Source organism: Stenella coeruleoalba (assembly GCF_951394435.1).
Source record: "Stenella coeruleoalba genome assembly, chromosome: 5".
In the NCBI taxonomy this organism is placed as follows: Eukaryota; Metazoa; Chordata; class Mammalia; order Artiodactyla; family Delphinidae; genus Stenella; species Stenella coeruleoalba.
This window is the reverse complement of record NC_137150.1, coordinates 60,740,192-60,764,083: the sequence shown is the minus strand read 5'-3', so window position 1 is coordinate 60,764,083 and position 23,892 is coordinate 60,740,192. Positions and strand designations below refer to the sequence as shown.

The 23,892-nt window shown below is 39.2% G+C and overlaps 2 protein-coding genes across 3 annotated transcripts in view; one reads left to right on the top strand and one right to left on the bottom strand.

The window, feature by feature from the left end:
* Nucleotides 1-732: 732 nt before the first annotated feature.
* Nucleotides 733-23,892, top strand: part of DCUN1D1 (defective in cullin neddylation 1 domain containing 1) — a 30,624-nt gene continuing 7,464 nt past the window's right edge. The window contains exons 1-4 of one of the 2 annotated variants that reach the window (XM_079922206.1): nt 733-993; nt 13,469-13,685; nt 14,921-15,089; nt 17,287-17,417. In XM_079922206.1, coding sequence (XP_079778332.1) covers nt 991-993; nt 13,469-13,685; nt 14,921-15,089; nt 17,287-17,417 — 520 coding nt within the window. In that variant the 5' untranslated portion in view covers nt 733-990. Of the gene's footprint in view, nt 994-11,321; nt 11,341-13,468; nt 13,686-14,920; nt 15,090-17,286; nt 17,418-23,892 lie in introns of those variants that run through there. The other variant, XM_079922207.1, reaches the window with a different exon arrangement.
* Nucleotides 8,608-9,629, bottom strand: LOC307187153 (adropin-like). The gene has a single exon (XM_079922907.1). It carries the CDS (start codon nt 9,457-9,459, stop codon nt 9,232-9,234), a length of 228 nt encoding a protein of 75 aa, XP_079779033.1. The 5' UTR covers nt 9,460-9,629; the 3' UTR covers nt 8,608-9,231.

The following is a 23,892-nucleotide window of genomic DNA, read 5'->3' as shown; positions in this document are numbered from 1 at the left end:
GGGCAGGGACCACTCCAAAGAGTCTTTTCTACTTCCTGCAGCACATACTTGTCCACTTGACCCCCCAGCAGAGAATTCTGGTACCCTCAGCCTTAGCAGACTTAGAACCAAAATTAGGACAAGCCTGACATCAACCCTCGGTAAAAAAAAGATGTTCGTTACTTCCCAAAACTTTACCCTAGGAAGGTTGAACTAAGTGGATATTTAGAGAAAGTGGTAGGCGCTGATATCTGCCACCAGTGTGGCATGAATGGGGCCCTGAATCCTCAGCCTTCCTCGCCTGGAACCCTAGGGCCATCCCACCAGTCTTCCTGTGGACACAGGTCTGGTTAGAGTCTGGGCCATTCCAGAGGGCATTCCAGCTCCCACATGGCTAGACTAAGGTCTCCTCTGGCATGTTCACGTGGGGGACCCGACGCAGTCCAGACACTGGACTGGGAGAAGAAAACACTTGGGGGTGCAGGTGTTTTTACTGTTTTCTTCCGTTTTTTTTTTTGGATATTTATGGGGAGGGGTGGTTTGGGACGGATCTAGCGCCGCAGTCCTAGCCCTTCCAGTCGCCCCCAGCTGCATAAGTTATCAGCCACAGCTCTTCCCCTCCTCGAGACAGCGTAGACACGACCCTGGCCATAGGACGGCGGAAGGAGCGCGTAGGAAGCGGAGGTGGTGTCGCCCGGCCCCCCACCCGCCGGGCGCGGCGGGAGGATGTCGGCGCGCGCAGCGTGTGCGTCGCCCCCTGGCCCCCCCCCCCGCGCCCCCCGCCCGGGGGGACCCTCGCGCCCAGGGGAAGCCCCGCGCGGGGCGCCCGCCGCCCGCCCCAGTCCCTCCGCCTCCCGGAGGCCTGGGGCTGCCTCTTCGGGCCGCGCTGGGGCCGCCCCGCACTGCGCATGAGCGGGAGCCCGGCGAGCCCGTGAGAGGAGCCGCCGCCGCCGCCGCCGTCCATTCGCTGCGGAGCCGGAGGAGGAGGGGAGAGGCCTGGAGGACACCAACATGGTGAGGCACTGCGGCCGCCCGCCCCGCCGGCTGGGGGCCGGCGCAGCCGCGCACCCCCGCCCCGGCCGTCCTCCGCCCCGCGGCGACCCTGCCGCCCCGAGCTTCGGCCCGCGGCCTCCGTCCAGCTCCCCGGCGGGGCTCTCCTCCCCGCCTCTCCCTTCCTCCTTCGCCCCTTCCCGCCCGGGCGCCGCTGCTACGCGAGAGCCGAGGAGGCGGAGCGGAGCCGGGCCTAGTCGGGAGCCCCGGGTAGTTTGGGGCGCGGGGAGCGGCCCCGGGTGCCCCTTGCTGGGCCCGGCGTGGTTAGGGGAGGCGTTGGGGCGGGGGAGGGGATGGGGCAACGGCTCCGTCTCTGCCCGGCCCCCACGCCTGCTCCATTGTGTCTGGCCGGGGACCGGGGTCCGGGGTTCCGGGTGAGGAGCCTCCCCCCGCCCGGAGCCGGGGCTTCCCCCTCCGCTCCGCTGGGGAGAAGGAAAGACTTTCCCGGCTCTCCCCTCCCTCCTCCGCTCCGGCTCCAACACCCCTCAAGTCTCCAGGCAGTTTTGCTTGGGGCGGGGTAACAGCCCTGTTCCTTTCTCCATCACCTCTCGATGCGCCCCGTAGTCCTGGAAAATGGGAGTTTCACTGGCCAGTTGGTGGAGGTTATATTTACCTCTCTACTGAGAACATGGGAGACCGCTGAGCTTGGGGGACGTGGGGGGAGGGGGGAGTACGGAAGTGCAACCTGTTCTCATTTCATAAAATTAGGAGAAACAGACTTGCTACCTTTTGGGCACATATTTTATTTCCTTGGGGTGGGAGGAGTAATTGCTTATTATGCCAGTTAAAAACCATTCGTGATGTTTAAAAAACAGTTTTTCAAGTTAGTCCCCTCTTCCTTTTTTGTTTGGAAAATGTCTTACAAGCTTGAAGACGTGGTATTCAAGTTATCTGTTTACATTTTGGTAATTATGTACCTGATTCTTGGACATTCTGTTTTTCAGAAGCTATGTTTAGTATTACAATCTGAGCATGAGTTGAATTCCATGCAGGTTACTGTATGAATAGACAGTAAAAATGATGTTCTTCTCTTTTTGCTCATGGGGAGCATAAAGGCCTCTTTGAGGAGGGTGTATGTGTGTGTCTGTTAAGGGAATGCCCCGGTGTCTTGTTTTTAGCTGGTCTTATTTCTGCTGAATGACACTTACCTAGTCTCAGCCTCCAACTTGGCAGAATTCTGGTGTCGCGCGTATGGATATGTGGTTTAGTTTGCCATATACTCAAGAACTTAGGTTCTGTGGTAAGTTCCATGAAAGTTTACCATTTGTATTTGTAAGAAAACTTTGCCATAAAGTACGGGTGATTGTTTAGATTGATGTTACAGTGTTTAAAGATCCACCAGGGCGGCTAAACAGTTTCCAATTTCTTAAGCATTTTGACGGTCATAGACATTACTCCTGAAGTTTCCAGACTCTTGGCTTGTAAGAGTATGCTTGAAGTAATGAAATGTAATTCCCTGGTAAACACTCTGTGAGAGCATTGAAATGTGTTCCGCTCATAATAGTCTCCAATCAGCATCATCCTCTGGAATCCAAAGTGTTGATAATGCTCGTTACTTGTTACGAATTCAGGAGTCATGTGGTTCATATGAGAGTTCAGCTTGTATTGGAGCTTGTAAGCTTCTGTCCTTTTACTACTATTAAATTAGCTAGTTTTGGAACTTAGCCATAACTATTTAATTACACTACTAAAGACAAGATATCACTAATTAAAAACACTTTTTGTGGCTGAACTCAGATCATGTCACTAGAATTGTCTTGGTATGCTCTTGTTAGTTTGGAAACTAAATTATCATGGACCCTAATAGAAGTTAGGCCATAAGAATTTTCTAGTTAAGTTTTTCATTGTAAATTTATTTTACTTATAATTATTTCTTGATACAATTTTGGGGCTAATGTTTTTCAGTGTGTGTAATGCAGCCCATTTCTAGAGCACATGTTATATTGTCAATTCTGGGGCAAATTTAAATGACAGGATATTTGAACATGTTGTATAAGAAAAAAAAATTGTTCATTTAACCTACCTGACACCCACGTAGAAAGACCAAAAATAACTCCAAAACTAGACAATATTCTGTTACCCCTGAAAATCTTTTTAAAAAGTGTTTGATTTTTGGCTTGTTTTCTTATTTGTAAGAGGACAGGATTTGAGGATTTCCAAAGTTACATTCAGCTAAAAATTTTGATTTTAATTATTTTTCTTAGATGTGTGAGAAGTTTGTAGACTGTGTAACCTGCTAGATTTTTATAGACTCACAGCATCATAGAATTTTTAGACCTGAAATGGCTTCAGAGATCATCTGATTTACTCCTCTTCCCTTTTACAGAAGAAGAAATTGAAGATCAAGGAGGTTTTGAGGTTCAAGTTTGCAAAATTGTTAGTTGCAGAACTGAAACTAACTTTTCCTGGTTTTACTATTTCCCCCAGTATTTGTGGTACAGGTAATCTTTTAACTCACATGAAATCTAAAGAAATGGTTGAAAATTGGATTTGAAATTAATTTACTCATTTAAACAGAGGGAAACCCAAGTGTTATTAATGAAAATGTTAAATAACAAAATTCAAATTAATGGTGTTAATTTACTGTGTTTTTAATGTTTTTTTTAAAAAAATGTATGGACTTTGAAATTTAAGATTATATTTTCAACAAATATCAGAGTTTGTAAGTCCAGATTAATGTAGGCCTGTTGAAGGTTGTCTCTGTAGAACTCGTTTCACATTGTTTTGCATATACATAAGTAAATTAAGGGAGGGCCTTAATTAATTTTAATAATTATTTCTTAAATGCCTACCATGTGCCAGGCACTGTTCTAGGCACTGAGGATATAGATATACACACATGTATTTTTATATAAATAAATACATATATGTGTGTGTGTGTGTGTGTGTGTGTGTATATATCCCCCCACTGAAAAAATAAAAATCCCTGCCCTGGTGAGGGTTACATTTTAGTAGGGAGAGACAAATAATAAACATAGCATATATTTTTCTTCCTTACTATGTTAGAAGGTGTTAAGGGCTATGGGAAAAAGCAGTGTCAGGGAGAAGAATTGGGAGTGTTGGGGCACAGTGGATTTGGGGTTGCAAAATGGTGTTTGCACCACTGATGAAGTGGGTTTTGAGCTGACTAGGAGATGAAGGAGTAAACCATGCACAGATGTGGTCAGAGAGAGTTTGAGGAGCACTGAGTCCAGTGTGGCTGGGGTAATGTGGTGGGGGGAGGGGGGCATGTTGGGCGTTGGAGCAGATGAGGTCTGAGTGGTAAGGAGTGGAGATGGGCATGGGTGGCTATTGTAAGGATATTGTGTTTTTTTACTCCAAGAGAAATGGGAAGCCAGTGAAGGATTCTGAGTAGTATGATAGACCTTGTTTCTACTCTCTCATAGTGTCCTATTAAAATTATAGTATACATAATTATCTTCAAAGCAGTTTTTAAAGACAACTTATGCAGTTTCTGTGTGCAGAGTTTTGAATTCTGATTAAGATGACTGTCCAATATTCAATAAAAACTAGTTGAACATCAAGTTTACCTAGCCATGCTGGTTAATAAAAACACAACACAATCTCTTTTGTAGATTGCTTTTGAGTATGTTCTTGTTGTTTGCATGTTAATGACCGTATGCAGAAAACTGGGCCTTTGGAAAGGAAGAAGTACCTTAATCTTTACTGAGAACATAACATCTGCTAGTCAGGCAATTCACAACTCTTATTTTATCTCCACCCCTGTTTGTGAGATAGGTATTGCTACCTTCTTTTAACATACCTGAAAAAGGAGGTTTAGTGTTTCTGAAGAGATGGCCAAGGTAAAGAGCTAGTATATGACAGAGCAGGGATTAGCAGCCTGGTCTCTGATTCCACAGTTTATTTACTCCTCTTCTTTTTTTTTTAAAAAACCCAGCAAGCACCCCTTCCGTATAGGTGTGGAATTTTTGATTGGTTTCACTCTGGTTTCTTCCTTATATTGAATAGTGACCTAGTTGTTTCCATATCAAATCAGATGATCTGATGTAAACATTTAATTGAAAAATTAGAACTTTTTTGGTACATATGGTAAAAAAAAAAGTTGAAAGTAAAATTAACTTGTGGTTTTTTTGTTTTGTTTTTTAAGTTTTAAAAGAGCTGAGCTCATGTGAGTCAAGTGGCTCTTTTGATTTTGGCTTTGTAGGTTGGGTCAAGCATAATGAAAATCTGTGAGAAAGCCCCCTTTTAAATTTGAGTGTGTTGTTGTTCAAGTTGTGATAGTATTAGCCATGACATTTGATGAAGAGAGATAGTTCCAAATAGGATTCAGTTGCTTTGTGGACACAAACAAGCTCTTGAATAACCTGCTGACTATCTAGTTTACCTAGTCACTTTAGGTGTATACCCCCCACCTAAGAAAAAGCAAAAGCAGAAGGGGAAAATGCCACTGAAATGTCTTTCATCACTTTGTTGAATCCATTTTATATGATTAGTACCTAATCATTTAGAGTGATTAAACTGCTTATTTGCATTGTAAAATTTTAAGAGAGATTTACTTTTCAACAGTTCTTTGCTGAAGAATTCTATTGCATTATACTTTCGAATCCCTCAACACTGAATAGTGTTCAGCAACAGAGATTAAGTTGAAGTACGTGGCCCATTCCTTTGTTATATTAGGATATTTTTGTTTCAGTAAACATTTAAAGCACTTATTATACATAGGATTTTACTATTTCTAGATTTAGGGCTTGAGTAGATACCAAATCTTAGAATTAGGAAATTTCATTTTTCGAGGATCATTTATTCTCTTTATGAAACAAATATCCATGACTGTAGAATGCTAGTCATTATTGTAAGTTCTTTAACTGTGGAACTTTAAAAATCTCATTTAATTCTTTTTTGTTGTTGTTTTGTTTTCACCTCAGTAATCTTTTAGTTAATTCAAGATTTCTTTAGAAAAGATGTTTATGGAGAGGAGGAGCAAATTTAAATTAGCTACCTTGACTACTTGTTAAATGTTCAAGCAATAAGTTTGGGAGAATCAGTTGAAAGACGATGGCTAACACAAGTATTTTAAGGAAGTTATTTCTATCCCATTATCAAAGATAATCAGGAATTAGCAAAAATAACTTTTTAATAGTCAAAACAGTCTTCTGTAAACCAGAATCAAAACATTTATTCCATTTACAGTGGTAGTCATCTTTTGAAAAATAATTCTGAGGATGGGGAGGAGAAAATCCTTTAAATTTTCATTAATGGAATATTTTTTAAAAAACTTTGAGGAAAATTATTTAAAAGCGTACAAAACCAGTTTGAATCTTACAGATATACTTCTGAAATATTTTTTCAGGTGAATTGCCATTATATCAATATAAAACATAATTGGGTACAACGATTACACAGTATAGTATATTATTCCACTTTTGACTTAGAAGTAATGCAGCTCCTCTCAAAGAAGAGTTCATTGTAACTGTCATTCAAAGCGCAGGAAGTGTAGGGATGAATGATAAGACCCACAGGCCTACCATGAGTAACTATTCTAAACTGCAGATTATAATTTACATGAATACTGAGGGTTTGGGTTTTTGTTTTTGTTTTGCTTAATATTTGAAATTGTATACATTTGCTTATATTATCTGGCTATAACCTGTACATGTTTTTTTTTTTGCCCCTCTGGCTTTCAAGCCTTCTCATTGGAAAAGGAAACCCTGACTTTCAGTGCCCCTAATTTTCCACCTCTGTATAGTTAAAGCTATAGATTTTGGCCATCTTTTTAAAAATAGACTATGACAGGACTATAAACACATTTTTCCTTCCTGATGAATTACTTGTCTTAAAAATAACCAATCCACCTCTTCTCCCCTCCCCCCTTCCCAAAAAACCCTGAAAGGAAGTTCTATCCTTAAATTAGTCTTTTAGTTAGTAAGGGAATGCTTAATTTGCAATTTTTAGTCAGAATACAAATTGTTTACATTTGAAAGGGAAAAGGTCAGTTGATTACTTATTTAACTTTTCCATAAAAATAGGTGAAGAAATATTGTTCACAATTCCCCTCTCTCCCCAGTGCACACAATAATTACTCAGTGGTTGCATTTTTGCCCTTTTTGTTTTCTCTCTTACTTGACAACAATGTAGAAGAAATGGAAAACTGCATGCCTTGAAGCCAGGCACCAGGGTTTCATTTCTGGCTCTGCTACTTTTTGGATAAGTCTGTTTAGATAAAATGAGCTCTGAGGCTTGGTCTCCTCATTGGTAAAACAGAATCAGTGATAACCACCTTGCAGAATTGTTAATAATTAAATACCTAGCACGGAGTTGGCACACAGTAGGAGCTCAAATAAACGTTAGCTACCAGTGTTCTGATTATGGTGGTTGTTATTCTTTCTTCTTATTTACATAAAATTACTTTTTTCTCTGGAATATATTCTTTGTGAACTTGTAAGGAGTCCTTACTGTGTGCTAGTTACAGTTCTAAGAGCTTAACTTGAATTAGTTCAGATAACTTCACACCCTATTTACAAATGAAGAAATTGAAGCACACAGAGATTAAGTAATTTTCCCGAAGTCACACAGCAATTAGGGGGCACAGGTGGAATTAAAATCCTGCCAGTTTGATTTGAGAGTCTGCACTCTTCACCTCTCTGCTGCAGGTGGAAGGGAAGAGAGTTTCTAGCTACTCCTACCTAGATTCTTAGCCTGGCTTTCTGGTAGAACTTTACCCCTAGGTGAAAGTCTTCTCTAGGAGTAGGTAGTCTGGTTAGTTGAATTGATTTTTCTTGTACTTTTTTTTTTTTTTTTTTTTTTTGCGGTACGTGGGCCTCTCACTGTTGTGGCCTCTCCCATTGCGGGGCACAGGCTCTGGACGCGCAGGCTCAGCGGCCATGGCTCACGGGCCTAGCTGCTCCACGGCATGTGGGATCTTCCTGGACCGGGGCGCGAACCCGCGTCCCCTGCATCGGCAGGCGGACTCTCAACCACTGCGCCACCAGGGAAGCCCTTCTTGTACTTTTGACTTCAGACCTATAATCTGTGAGAAGGCCTTTTATAGATGAGTGGTTTGGGATATTGGTAACATCTGGCTATATCTGCTGCATACTATGTATCATATGTGGAAAGTATGATTTTCTGGACTTAAACCAGCTCTTCTAAATTTCAGATGAAGTTAAACTGTTAGTCGTATGGTAAACACATGAGAACAACATACAGAGCTTTTAATGAAAATTATGGGTGATCATTACAGTGTTTGATTTTTTAAACATTTTTTTTTGTGAGCTAGATTCATCAAATCCTGAGATAACTAGAATTGAGTTAGGAAATTAATTCCTTTAAAAATATAAAGGCCTTGGGGCTTCCCTGGTGGCGCAGTGGTTGAGAGTCCGGGAAGATCCCACATGCCGCAGAGCGGCTGGGCCCGTGAGCCATGGCCGCTGAGCCTGTGCATCCGGAGCCTGTGCTCCGCAACGGCACAGGCCACAACAGTGAGAGGCCCGCATACCACAAAAAAAAAAAAAAAAAAAAAAAAAAAAATATATATATATATATATATATATATATATATATATATATATATATATATATATATATAAAGGCCTTGGTGTCTTTTTTTCTGGAGTTTAGACTGAATTTGAAACTTAAGGGTGAGAGATTGAAACTTAAGGGTGAGATTCTATTCAGAATAATAGAAATAATGAATTTTAATTTTTTGCTTTTAAAAATGTTACCTGTTAAAATTATTTTTATTTAACTAGAAAATAATTTTCCATGTTTATTGTTTTTCTTGATGGAAATACTTAAAAGAGGAATTTTATAACTTTATGAGCTTTTTTTTTTTTTTTAAGCCGTAGTTCCATTTATTATCCAGCAAACAGTAGGAGGACCAGAGGAGGGGCCCAGCCTCGACACCCTCCCATTATTGCCATGGATTGCTTCCCCAACCTCGAGGGCCTAGAGGCGCTTGGCCTAGGGGGCGGGTGGACCCAGCCCCGACTGCTGGGATGGAGCAGAGTCCAGATGGCCCTGGCCCTAGCACCAACTCATGAACCCCGACCCCAGGCCTGTCTACCGAGGGTCAGCAGAGCCCCTCCTGGAGCCAGGCCGACCAGACTCTGGGTTGCTGGGTCCAGCTCCAGACAGGCTGGACTCTGAGTTCTGGACCCTAGGCTGGCTGGACCCTGGGATCCCGATTCCAGGTTCCAAGTGGGGTGGACTTAAGTCCCAGACTCCGGGCTAGGCCTGGGGTCTTCAGGGATGCAGCAGGTAGCTGCCTTTTCGGCTGAGCTGGGCCGGGGGTGCCTTCTTGGGACAGGGGCCAGGGCTGGAGTTGGGACTGGATTTGGAGAGGGAGTCGATGTTGGCAGAGTTGGAGTGGCAGGCCCAGCAGAGAATGACCCAGAGCAGCAGCAGCAAGAAGCCTAGGAGGCCGTTGCAGATGATGGCAGTGAGGGCCCCCTGGGAGATGGCTGCCCCCATGCCATGATGGGCAGCATCCTCAGACAGGCACAGACTGAGAAGCTGCCTCGATGGCAAGGCCCATGTTGAGGCGGGACTCTGGTATAGCCGGCCTTCCAAGGAGGCTGTCCTGTCCACACACTCAATGATTCCCGGGCAGTGAAGATGTTCACCTGCAGTTCCGAGCCTAAGTTGAGCCCGGTGGGAGGTTCCCGGGCAGCGGTATGCTGGGAGAGACTGCTGCTCGGGAGCCTGCGGGTGGGAGGCGGGGCAGTGGGAGGTGGGCAGGGGTGACGTCCCCTCCCCCGGCCCTCCTCGTGGCCGCTCCCCGGGGCGCGCAGCATTATTTTTTTATTATAGTTTTTCTGAATCCCTATTCTTCTATCACAGTAGACTTTGTAAGTTCAGTGGTCATACACTTGACTATATGATACTTGGCTACATCCAAAGTATTTGATTTTTTTTTCCCCAGATAAACTGTTATTTTAAATGTAACTCTTAAATTTCTTGAGTGGAAAACAATTGCAAACATGCTAGATTTAAGTATTAAACAATGTATATTGATAACCAAATTTTCTTTTATTTTGGAAAGATGAGTAAGTAGGTGCTTTTTACTGGTTAGATTATAGTAATAATAGTATTTCTAACTTTGGTAATCTTTGATGCAGTTATTAGTTTTCTATTACAAGAGACAGCATTCCTTTATCTCCTTCCTCCTCTTTCCTCCCTTCTTCCTTTCTCCTTCCCCCCGTTTTTGCTAGAATTATAAATAATCAGGGTATATTCTGTATTTTATACATTTTACATACTTAACCAATATTGAATTTCCATGAAAGTTTGATAATCTCCAGATAGTTTTCACATTTGAGTCCTGAAGATTGTATTGCCTAATCTTATTTAATGACCACTCTAGTTCCTTTTAAATAAGTCTTAAATAGTATGTACTACATTTGAGTGCTGAATCATTGTAGTTGTCATATGTTTTTGCTCTTAGGAAGATACCCACTGGGTTTGTAGTAGAAACAAAGACAACCCATCTGTTATTTCTTCCACCTCAGTTTTCTATCCACCCTCTCATCCCCTATAAAATAATTCTTTTTTGGCTAGATACCCTTTTTCTCTTCCTTAAGTTGATAGAAATTTAAACCTTTGAGCTGTACTCAGAAAATCAGAACACCTTGCCTGGTGCCCTCTTGTGGCCTGGGAAAAGGGGGTGGGAGTGTTGTAGCTCTCCTAAATAGGCTTGGGGAAAGGGCAGGTCTGTGTAGCCCACTCCAACTTTCCTCTAGGACAGCCTTTGGGACTACAGAATTGAGTACATCCTCCGTAGTGGGAGAACAAGTGTTAAGATTTATTCTAGGCACAGAGAGATGACAGAGAAATGGTCAGAGTACATTTTAAGTACAAGAAAGGGGAGGGTACTTATCAGACTTTGCAGAAATGGAATTGCTTATTACTACTTGGCCTAGCAGGAACTCAGACTATCAGTTCTCTGCGAGGTATCACTCATTAGCCTCTGTGGTGTTGGAAATGGGTAGCTGCAACCCTTTTTCTTAAAAAATATTGATATTGCCCCATGTACTGGAAATTTAAACCAGTTAAAATAGTTTCTATTTGCATATACATAGACATTATTGATTACATATACTTTTATTTCAAATAAGATACGAAATGGAGTTAAAGAATTCACTTACATAATTCTGTTATTAGTTTTTATGGATAAGACTGTTTTTTAACTTGGTCCCCCCAATTTTCTAATATTTTGCTTTCCAACAGGAAGTCTTTAGTAGAGTGAACAACTCTTTTAGGCTTGCACAAGTGACTTAAGCTGTGTTTTTCCTCCCTCTCTTCAACAAAACTGATTCAAGCTTCAGGGGAGAACACTGGATTTAATACTGTATGGTAAAACCCCCAATAATCCTGATTGTTTTGCTGCCTTTAACTTTTAGGAGAATGGAAAAAGGTTATACAGAAAAGTTATGTCAGGTTTAATTATAAAGTAATTTCCAGGTTGTGGCCTGTAGTTGTTATACTTCTAGGTTAATCTCTAGTACTTTGTACAGCATTGTACAGTGGTCAGTGATGATTATAGTGACGCTTAGGTACTTCCCTGTTCTTCAAAGGATTAAAACATATGTCAGTATACTATATCTCTTAGATACTGTATCTCTTATGTATACTATATCTCTTAGAAAAGTATACTAATTTTAAAAATGGCTCTCAGTAACAAAAGTTGAAATCAAAGTGGTTTCCTTTCAGTTAAACAGTATATTAAAATAAGACAGGTATCTTCCTTGGCATTTGATTTCATTGTGGGTTTGTTGCAATTGAATAACATCTTGAGGAGAGACTTTTCAAGAGGGAAGACTCCTAGACATTTGAGAGATGTGTCCCATAATAAGATATGAGTTATCGGGTGTCCAGAAGTGGTAAAGTTATTTGTGAAATAACGGGAGGTTAGTGAATTTATAGTTTCTCAATTTTAATGGAGAACAGAGATTGAGATTTTAATCTGTAATCCTAAGCAATAACATATTTACAGAGAGAGGAGAGTATGGCTGACAGATTAGACTCCAGGGTATAAAAGATAGGGTTGGTTTTCATATTTGATTTTGCATAGTCTTATTTTTACTCTGTGGTAGGTAGAAATATTTATATCTTTGGTAGCCTTTTTCCTGAAAACCTAAAAAGGTTTATAAATATGTACAGCAAGCAGTGTGATTTATGGAAAGATTACTAAGACCCAGATTCATGAGAGCTTTCTGTTCTTGTTCCATTTCTACTAATAATAACCTGGGTGATTTTTTAAAATAAATTCCTTAACCTTTGGGGTCTGTTCTCTCATCTGTACAATCAGGTGGTTGAGGTTTGTGATCTGTCAGTTTGGGCCAGATCAAAAATGCTGGGGTTTTCAGATGTGTTGCTTAAACCACAGAACACTGTATCTATTAATGTGTGTCCTCCTCACATGCTTTTTTCTCCTTCATTTGCAATAATAGCTCAGGAAGAACCCAAGTATTTTGCTGAGAGATGGTATTAGGACTTGCGAGAGGGAAGAGTAATACTGGGGAGGCTGAAATTTCACAGGAGACTAGCTTGGGTGAGAGGAGAAAATGAACATGGCCCTTGATACTGGGAGAGAGTGGAGGGCCTAATTGCCTTGCTTCATTTTGCTTAGGGCTTAGATGAGAAATGAATATGTGTCAACACAAAGGCCAGTGAGAGAAGGTTATTACAGTAGGCCTGAGGGTTAGAGAGAACATCTACTAGATTCAGGCTAAGGGAAAGAGATGATTCTTTCAGGGTGAAAAAGAGAATTCTGTTAAAAATTACCTTTGTTGGAAGGATGCGGGGGGTGCTTGTTCATATTTCACTGCTTCTGATTTGACTGAAAATATGAGGAAATTCTTTGGATAATTATCTTGGTTCCTGGACATGCGAGGAGAAATGCAGAGTTCTCACATTCTGTTGCTTTCTCACATTGGTAAAAATAGCAAGAAAACAAGGGGGTAGGGTAGGGGTGAGGTTGGGGAGAATTGCACCCCATATTCTTTATAATGGGTTTTAGGACTGCAACAAATACCTGTTAATCTCGTTGTTCCTCAGGGTCACTTGACTGTTCTGACTGGCTAAATAATGTCACCATTAGTGACGTTAGTGGTGGTCTTCCTCACCACTCCTTAAGCATCCCTTAGAGCTTTGTTGCTTGGTTAAGGTTTTGAGAGTAGCTCTCCTTCCCTTCGAGAGCCTTTGTACATGCTCACAGGACCCAATTTTAGGAGAAATGCAGGGTGGGTGAACTTCTGTTGCCTCTGTCCTAGTTTCTTTCCCCAAATGATACCAATTTTGTGTTTTAGATTTTTTAAAAATTTGTCTTTCTGATTAATAGATCGAAAATAAGTCTTGAACTAAACGTTTTAATATTTTATGAGGAAAAAGTACTGCTAAAAATGATTTAGTCAGCAGTATAGAAATACTTAGTCTTTTGTGATGTTACACAGAGTTTCAGTTGATTTTCTGGTTTCAATAGAACAAGTTGAAATCATCGCAGAAGGATAAAGTTCGTCAGTTTATGATCTTCACACAATCTAGTGAAAAAACAGCAGTAAGTTGTCTGTCTCAAAATGACTGGAAGTTAGATGTTGCAACAGACAATTTTTTCCAAAATCCTGAACTTTATATACGAGAGAGTGTAAAAGGATCATTGGACAGGAAGAAGTTAGAACAACTATACAATAGATACAAAGGTGAGTGTTTGCTTGTGACTTTAAATATTTTGAACGAGGTTTTCCAAATTTACATGCTTCTTGTGAAAAATCAAATGATACAGAGACCATTAATTGGGTGGATACAGAGCTCTTTAGATCTTAGAATTACTTTAAGAAATCTGAAAAATTATTTTCTTCTTTTCACTAAAATTTCTTCTTAGTGTCTTTATTTCCTCCCCCTTTATCCGCCCCCCCCCCCCCCCCCCCCCCCCCCCGCCTTTCCTCCTTTGTGATCCAATTTGAGAATGGGGGCTGGGGGACTAGGTTTTTTCCCTCATTTTCTTATAAAACTCAGCTGAGTGGATTTTAAGAAAACCTGCCTAATAATTTTAATAACCTTTAAATAATTATAAAGTAATATACACTTAAAAAGTTAATGCAGAATAGATTGAATAAAGAAAATGTTAATAGTTTCTCCATCTTTTGCTTATTTATTCTCCTGAGGGAACCAATATTTAATAGCCTGGTGTCCAACTTTCTGTGTCTTTTATGTTTATGCAGAAATATGTATGCAAAAAAAAATTTCAAAATTTTTCCAAAAGTGGGATTATATTTTATGCATAGCTCATGCCCCAAAAATCAAAGGCTGTGCAAATTTTTTATTCCTAGAGATGTTAGCAAATCACATTTGACAACAGTGTATGAGTGCCTCTTTCTTCTTGTATTTAAATTTTTGCTGTCTGAAAAGTAAATATTGATAGTTGGGGATTTTCTTCTTTAATTTGAACAACAGATGTTTGTATTGTGACTAAAATTGAATTGCAGAGTTTATGTTTTTTTCGATATTCTTTAAGAAGTGATTTCTGTAGTGAAATGAACTTTAAGAAAAAAAGAATTTCTGTGTATAATACTGTTTAGAATGCCTCTGTAAAATGTGGCTATGTTCAGTAAAAATCCTTTATCCCTATATAGGAATGTCTGATTTTCTGAATGTGTGTGAAGTATGGAACTTTTTTCATATGAATAAATGAGACTTAAAAATCAGGTGCCTATCTGGATATATATCTTGCTGTTAATTGTAAGAGTGCTGTTTTAGGGGCAAAGTGGCTTTAAATATTACAGGGGGAAAATATCTCATAGAGCAGTATTGCTTCATATTTTTGGTCTATCGTGATCATTTAAAAAAATGGAATATAAAGCAATACCTTTCTCAGTTTCAGTAGTAGCACAGTAAAGTATGGCACTGATTTCATATTGCATTGTTGTTTTTGAAGATCCTCAAGATGAAAATAAAATTGGAATAGATGGTATACAGCAGTTCTGTGATGACCTGGCACTGGATCCGGCCAGCATTAGTGTGTTGATCATCGCGTGGAAGTTCAGAGCAGCAACACAGTGCGAGTTCTCCAAACAGGAGTTCATGGACGGCATGACAGAATTAGGGTGAGTGTATAATTACCATAGGAAATTAGGTACGTTACTGTGAGAATTACTGTGGAACTGACATTCGTGCCCCCAAACATTGCTATAGATAGAAATGGGCTAATATGCTAGTTCCTTCCCATGTCAAGTTATTTGTGTAGTTAGTACAACCTACTCTATTTGTATTATGCTTTTATCATTTGTTTCTAAGGGAGATTGACTAATGTTAAAATTACTATGCTTTAATATTTTATATGGGTAAGTGAAATGAGCAAGTTTTAAGTTATTTCCTAATGTGAGACTGTGAACTCTGAATTTATAAACAAACTCCTAGAATTTAAAATCTTGGAAGTTACTAATCACTTTTTGTTCTGCATAGACCTGGACAACTGATTAGCTAAATGTCTTGGTATAAATAGATTGAAAAGTCACAGGTAGCGGTTTTTCCTGTGGCCTTTAGTTGTCTGTATTTGATGAAGCTCCAAAAGTATTCAATTTGTGGATCGGTAACAGGCTGCCCTTTCTGTTTTTAGTGGGTGCTTTTGAATGATAATAGCTAAACACTTTTTGAACGTTTATTTTCTTTCAGGAACTATGCTAAATAAGTACTGCACCTACCACTTCACAACAACTTTGTGAGAGAAGTGGTGTTTATATCCGCATTTTAGAGATGAGGAAATGGAGGTACAGAGAAACTAGAGAGGTAGTATTAAAGCCAGGATTTGGGCTCAGGCGTTCTGATTCTTGGGCCTGAGGGACATTGTAATCAGTCAGGGTCAAGGCAAGACACACAAACCATACCAGTAATTTGAGCAGGGTAAATTTAAAAAATTGTTTTATTGTGTAAATGGGGTAAAAGAAAACTCTAAGCATAACAAAGGTGGCAGTTGCAAGAAGCTGCCATCACCCCTGGAACGGAGGGAAGGAAACAAGGAAGGAGCCTAGACACTTCAGAGGATCCCCACAAGGCTGAGATTCCGACCGCAGAAAACAGTGCGTAGCTGCTGTAGGAGCACGCTGCTTGCCTTGCCTGCTTCTCTGGTGGAGAAGAAGCTCACTAGGGGCCACTTGCTGCAGAGCCATGCAAGTTGCCTCCATTGGTGAACACTGCAGGGACCTCCCAACACGCTGAAACCCTTGCTCTCTGCAGAAAACAGACTGGGATAAGAAAAGTTCCTTCGTCCTCTTCCAGCCTTTCATCGCCCTCTCTTGGTAGAACCTAATAGTGAACAAGCTGGCAAGAAAAATGAAGTTTCACAATTTGTAGTCCATTGCAGATAGTCACAAAGTAGGGCAAAGAAGGGTGAGTTTAAAGCCGAGAGACGATAAATTAATAACTGGCCTAGCCACTATGTTCTACAGCCAAAGCCAGCCTTATCCTGAACTTGCTGAAATGTTCTATGCCAGGACAGGTTTCATTAGAACTCTTTTTTTTTTTTCCATTTAAAAGTGAGTTCATGTAAAATGTAATGAACTTCCAAATCAAAATTTTAATTTACAAACTAATCTGGGAGGTGTTATAAAGAGCATGGAAGGAACATAAAAGCAAAAATGATTTGAAGGAAAAAAAGTGGAATGCTTGGTTTGTGGAATCTATAACAGATCGAAGATTTCTACCTTATGGCTGTTATGTGGAAAGTAGGACTTGGTACTTGGACCCTTTCAGCTCCTTGGAAATTGAATGCTTTGCACATACAAAGTTTAATATTGATTTGAGGTAACTTCAGTTGGAGATGGTTGGAGATGATGTTTATTATGATACTTTGTATATATCAAGAAGTTTTCAAGAGGAATGCTTGTTTCCTCACCTAGTCAAGACACTATGCTTTCAATTTGTTTGGAAGCTAGACATGTGATTTGTTACCATGTAAGGAATATCTGCCACAGTTTGAACTGATGATTGTAAAGCTGATTACTATACATTCTCATCTGTTCACTACAGCTGACTTCTACAATTTGGATGTGTTGACAGTCCAGTGAACTACATAATTAAAAGTAATAGCCCATTTCTTTTAAAAATAGTAGTTATTTCTAACATTGAATCACCCCAGATCTTTTCTTCCTCCATGTAACCCCATACTTGTTTATGTAATGTAAAAAGATGAAAATTTAATGGATTTTTTAAGAAGTTCTATGAAATATAAACTGTTGTAGGAATAAATGTTCTTAATATATAGTGAAAAAGTTTATCTTTTATAAACTTAATTTTACACTATAGATGTGACAGCATAGAAAAACTAAAGGCCCAGATACCCAAGATGGAACAAGAATTGAAAGAACCAGGACGATTTAAGGATTTTTACCAGTTTACTTTTAATTTTGCAAAGAATCCAGGACAAAAAGGATTAGGTAAGAATTTTTAAAAATTATATTTGGTGTTTCAGATATATTCAAATACATTGACAGCATCACGTTTGTAATAGAAAGTTCTGTGTTTTGAGCATAAAGTCATTATCAGTTACTGAAAAATACTGAGAAACAGTGAACTTCTAGTTAATCAGAAAATACCCTGCCTATTCAATAACAGTGTTACCCTGGATACTATATGTGAACCACTGATTTTTTTTTTTTTTTTAAGAACTACAGTACAGAAAATAGTTGTTAAAATTCCACTGACATAGGTATGTATGTTTGATCGTTTATTTTTCAGAAGATATTATAGGATCTTAGGCTCATAAGTTTTTCACTATGTATCTGTTGAAATAGCATTGTAAGATTTCTGAGTCACAGAATGCCAGATAAATGTATTCTTTTTTGGTGTGAATTATTTGGAAACTATAAGAAAGAATAAAAAAATGATTGTCATTCATAATCTTATCCAGAAATAGCCACCGTTAACAGTTTAGATCAGTCAGTTTATACTGTAGAAACAACCACACATTTGCTTTGGGGATGGCTAAGGGAAGTGGAGGTAAAAGCTACAGTGTAATTTGCAGATTATTCAGAAAAAGTAGACAGTAGCACATAATGCAAAATAATAAATATGAGTGTGAGGGTTTTAGATAAAAGGAGAAATGAGTAAAAGCAGGAATGGTTGGGAAATGCTTCCTGGGCAAGGAGTGATGAGAACTAAAGGATTTGATATTTGCGCAAGGGATGATGAAAAATGTTCCAGGGAGAGGATAGTTATTAACGAAGGTCTAAGACTTCAGAAATAAGCTTGGCTTCTTTGTGGAAGAGAGAAAATGATTTGATTTTAGTGGGAATGTTTGTTTGGAGCTTAAATTGGTGAGATAAGCCTTCTTTTAAAAACAGGACAGAAAGACTTAAATTGGAATTTATGGGCAATGGGGATGCACCGAAGATGATGGTGGCAGTAACAGCCATTTAATGTGGGGTTTTGGTGTGCCTGGCAGTGTGCTAAATACTTTACATACACTGCCTCATTTAGTGTTTAACAACTTTATGAGTTATTCATTCTTTCATTCAGTAATTCACCAGCTGCCATGTGCCAGTCATAGAGTGCTAGACATTTTTTATCCTTATTTGGCAGATGAGGAAACTGAGGCACAGCAAGTTAAATAACTTACCCAATGATGGAAGTGAGTTTTTGATTTTGAAGATACAGTAGTTGGAGAGGCTAATAGGGGCCTCTTGTACTAATCATTCTTTTTTAAAACATAATTCCTCCGTCATTTTGTTTATTTATTTATTTTTGGCCGTGTTGGGTCTTCGTTTCTGTGCGAGGGCTCTCTCCAGTTGCGGCAAATGGGGGCCACTCTTCATTGCGGTGCGCGGGACTTTCACTCTGGCGGCCTCTCTTGTTGTGGAGCACAGTCTCCAGACGCGCAGGCTGAGTAATTGTGGCTCACGGGCCTAGTCGCTCCAGGGCATGTGGGATCCTCCCAGACCAGGGCTCGAACCCGTGTCCCCTGCATTGGCAGGCAGATTCTCAACCACTGCGCCACCAGGGAAGCCCCTGTACCAATCATTCTTTATATTTTAGATTAGAAAAAAAGCTTTGAGAAAAGGATTATGTGACTAGGAATTAGACTGGAGGAAGTGACTGAAAGCTAGTAGAAGGGATGAATATACAACATTTGTATTTGAGAATTGGCCTAAAGAGTGACTAAATGTGACTGAATTAAGATTTCTAAAATACCTATTAAGCAGTATTCGAAATAATGAAGTCTCCTTTCCAATTAATTTAGGTTGCATCTTATTCTTACAGGAAAATTCTTCATTTTGCAAAATAAGCTGGGATACCTAGTGTTAGTTTCTCTATCTTGTATCTGTGGCCACAAGTTAACTGGGCTAGTTTTTCTAGTCTCCTCTTTTCTTCCCACAAATAAAAACCAATTAACGGGGGCTTCCCTGGTGGCGCAGTGGTTGAGAGTCCGCCTGCCGATGCAGGGGACACGGGTTCATGCCCCGGTCCAGGAGGATCCCACATGCCACGGAGCGGCTGGGCCCGTGAGCCATGGCCGCTGAGCCTGCGTGTCTGGAGCCTGTGCTCCGCAACGGGAGAGGCCACAACAGTGAGAGGCCCGCGTACCGCAAAAAACACACAAAAAAACAATTAACGTCTTTGAACTTACATGTATATACTAAAAGAATTATTTCTTTGTGTTTAGAAATGTAGCACAATGTTTTGATACCATTAGAGAAAATGTTTTGAATCTCAAGTGTTGATTTAAAGGGGCTGAACCTATTCCTTAGTTATAACCCTACCCCTTACTAGAGCACAAAATAAATGATGTTTTTGGGTGACTATGTAGTCTTGATATTGAATCTTAGTTTTTATTATATTTGGTGAAGATAAAGCAAAATTAACATTTTTATAGCTGTTTGATATATCAATATGATGGTAAATTGGAATTTTAGATTACAGGAAAAGTTGAGAAAAATATTGTGCTGAAGGATTCGATTTTAAAATTACGTTTTATTCTATTATGTAGTAAGTATTGAGCTTAAGAAAAATGTAACATTGTTTAATGGGTATAGAGTTTCTGTTTTGTAAGACGAAGAGTTCTGGAGATTCATTGTACAACACCATGAATGTAACTAACACTACTGAACTGTACACTGAAAAATGGTTAAGATGATACATTTTATGTGTATTTAACCACAATTTAGAAGTTGTTTTAAAAAAAGCCCTGAACCATAGAATATACAGCACAGAGTGAGCCCTGATGTAAAATACTGGACTTTAGTTAATAATATTGGCTTATCAGTTATAAGAAACATACCACACTAAAACAGTATCTTAAAAATAGTGGAAATGGGGGGAAGATGGGGTAAAGGTATATGGGAACTCTGTACTTTCTGCTCAGTTTTTCCATAAACCTAAAACTAAAAAAGTCTTAATTTAAAAAAAAGAAAAAAATGTAATAAAAGACAAATCATAATTTCTCTTTTTGTTTTGCATTGGTATTGGGTGTCAGGAAATGTAATGACTTGCTTAGTTGAAGAACTTAATTAAAAAGAAAACAGTTTTCTTGACAGCCTTTCTAAGGGTTCACAGGGCTCTTAAATTATAAAATTTGGCAGAAAGGAATTAGGAGATCGTAGGAGAGGAGGTGAGGCCCAAACAAATTGGCAAAGAGCGACAGTGACAGCACTGCGGTTTATTTATAAATAGCTGTGCTAATTCTAATGAGAGCTGGTGTTTTCCATATTTTCTCATTTTCTATAACCTTATTTCTTGTGACACCAGGATAGGGTACTTCCTCTGTCACCATCTGCTTCAGTCACCTGCCATTTCTGATGGTCTTCTGAATCTTAAATTTGAAAGGAATTTCATAAGTCCTGTGTTAAATCTAACCTATGCAAAGTAACACCTGTACCTGATGCTCATATGGCTTTTATGTTTGAATATACAGGGCAGGGATTGAACACACATTGTTTTAGAAAGTGGTCCATTCTTATCACAGAATACTCTTCCTTTGTCTTTATAACTTTTACCATTGTTCTTATTTGACCTTTGCTGCAGCACAAAGGAAGTCTAACCATTTTTTTTCTCATTTATCCCTTCTCCTTTTTTTCAGGTCAGCATTCCAAATTTTAACTGTTCTTCATTTGAGAAGACCTTTGTTATTCCGTTGCTGTCACCCCTAGATAACATTCCCAATTTCTCAGTTTCTCTCAAAATAGAGTTCGTAAAGCTGAACATAATACTCCAGAAGGAGGCTATTTAATGTAGAATACTATGGATCCGTTATTTTTTGCGAGACTGTTCATTCTATTAATTTGTTCAAAAATTACATTTGTTTTTTACAGCCATGGTATTTTTAGGACCGTCCTGAACTTTCTTAAAGTCTGTAGGTTATTTTCTTATGAACTGTTGTGGTTCAGCTAGAATGTTATTACCTGTGCAGTTGATTTAAACATTTTTAACATTACTTGTTAAACATTCATTTAATATTCAGAAATAATTTTATAGAGTGTTTTTAATGTGTATTTTCATTTACGTAATCCCATTTGTTTCTCATAACAGCCCTTGGAGCTAAGTAAAAAACCTCTTTGTCATAAAAATGAGGAAACTCATGGTCAGAGAGCCTGACTTATTAAGGTCACATAACTTTAGAGTTGGTAGAATTGGGACTCAGCCTCAGATCTTCTGATTCCACATTTTATATTCTTTTTATTATATTATGCTGTGCTAACTATAGATATCTTTAGGTAAATTAAGACTTTGTGAATAGGATTTTAAATCCCCATTCATCCTCCCTAGTGAGTTGGCAACATTTTGTTCCCCTTAGGGATGGTTTTTGGATCCAGTCTCAATTCATTTCCATATTCATATGTCACTCAATTGATCATCTTTTATGAAACACATTGCCCTTGTTGATTCAGTCTGAAAGAATGACACTGGGATTATCTCTGTTTGCATTTTTAATTTTATTATAAGGGCTTAAGGATTCATTCTGCAAGTATCTCAATTTTAGGTAATACTATTATTAAGACTTGCTTGTATCTTTTTCTCTGTGTTATCCTTCTGTTTATTCTAACTGCTGTTGTTGCTTCTTGTTACATTATTATTGACTTTGTTCTCTTTCCAATACTGCTTCAGAATCTATAATAATAATTTTAAAAATTATTAAAAATAAACAATAGTAATAGTAAGGACACGTTATTTACCAGGCACTGTTCCAATGTTTTAGGTGTATTCACTTGTTTAATTATTACAACAACCCTGTGAGGGTAGATACTGTTATCTTTTTTTTAAACTGAATTACCAAGAGGTGAACTTAGTTGCCGGAGGCTACTTAATTAGTGGTGGAGTTGAGATTTAAGAAGCTAAACTACTATATTAAACCACTTCTCTCTAGCTGGGCTATTCCTTTGTCACTCAGACATTTCTAACTAAAGGGCAGCTTTCCTTCCTTTCCCCCCCTCCCCTCCCCTCCCCTCCCCTCCCCCCCTCCCCTCCCCCCTCCCCTCCTTTCCGTTTGTGTGTGTGTGTGTGTGTGTGTGTGTGTGTGGCCGTACCGTGCGGCTTATGGGATTTTAGTTCCCTGACCAGGGATTGAACCTGGGGCCCTGGCAGTGAGAGTGCTGAATCCTAACCACTGGACCACCAGGGAATTCCCTAAAGGGCAGTTTTTCATATGCTTGTGGCAATTGACATTTTATCCCTGTACAACTTAATCTTATGTGTTTCAGCTCCTAATAATAACATTAATCTTTTTGAATATTCCTGTTTCATCCAAAAACATTTATTGGCTGGTTACTCTGAGAGCATAGAGTTAGGAACATCTTAAGTCTGTCTGGGTGAGTTTGCAAAGTCTTCAGAAAGATTATAATTTTTGAGCCTTGAAGAATGAATATATGTTTTCAAAGCCAAAAGAAAAAGAAGACATCTCTAATGTGGAGAGATTAGCAAGTTCAGTTGCTTAGAGGTGAGAGACATAGCACCTTTGAGAAACTGCAAGTAAGTTCATTTGACTAGAAATGTAGATTTTTATCTGAAGGCAGTAGGAAATATTGCAGATTTTAAAAAAGTTAATAGACTTTATTTTTTGAACTGCTTTAGATTTACAGCAAAATTGAGCAGAAGGTACAGAGATTTCCCAACTACTCCCTTCCCCCACACTGCATAGCTTCTCCCATTATCAAATCCCCACCAGAATGGTACATTTGTTACAGTTGTACCTACATTGACACATCATTATCATCCAAAGTTCAACTTCACGGTAGGGTTCACTCTTTTTTTCTTTTTTAAATTTTATTGAAATATAGTTGATGTACAATGTTGTGTTAGTTTCTGGTGTATAGCAAAGTAATACAGTTATATATATACGGGATACATATAAGATTCTTTTCCATTATAGGTTATTACAAGATATTGAGTATAGTTCCCTGTGCTATACAGTAGGTCCTTGTTGGTTCTCTACTCCATATATAGTAGTGTGTATATCTTAATCCCATACTCCTAATTTATCCCTCCCCTAGGGTTCACTGTTAATGTTGTACATTCTATGAGTTTGGACAAATGTATAATGACATGTATCCACCATAATATCTTCATACAGAGAAGTTTCACTCTCCCTAATAAACCTCTGTGCTCTGCCTGTTCATCCTTTCCTCCCTCCTAACCCCTGGCAACCACTGATCTTTTTACTCTCTCCATAGCTTTGCCTTTTCCAGAATGTCATATAGTTGGAATCATGCAGTATGTAGCCTTTGCAGATTGACTTCTTCACTTAATAATATTATTATGCATTTGTTTTCCTCCGTATCTTTTCATGGCTTGAAAGCTCATTTCATTTTGGCACTGAATAATTTTTCTTCATCTGGATGTACCACAGTTTATATATCTGTCTACCTACTAAAGGACATCTTGGTTGCTTCCAAGTTTTGGCAGTTATGACTTCTGTAAACA

Bases quoted from the DNA above. Each gene is read 5' to 3' on its own strand.
- LOC307187153 (XM_079922907.1), bottom strand. From the start codon at position 9,459: ATGGGGGCAGCCATCTCCCAGGGGGCCCTCACTGCCATCATCTGCAAC.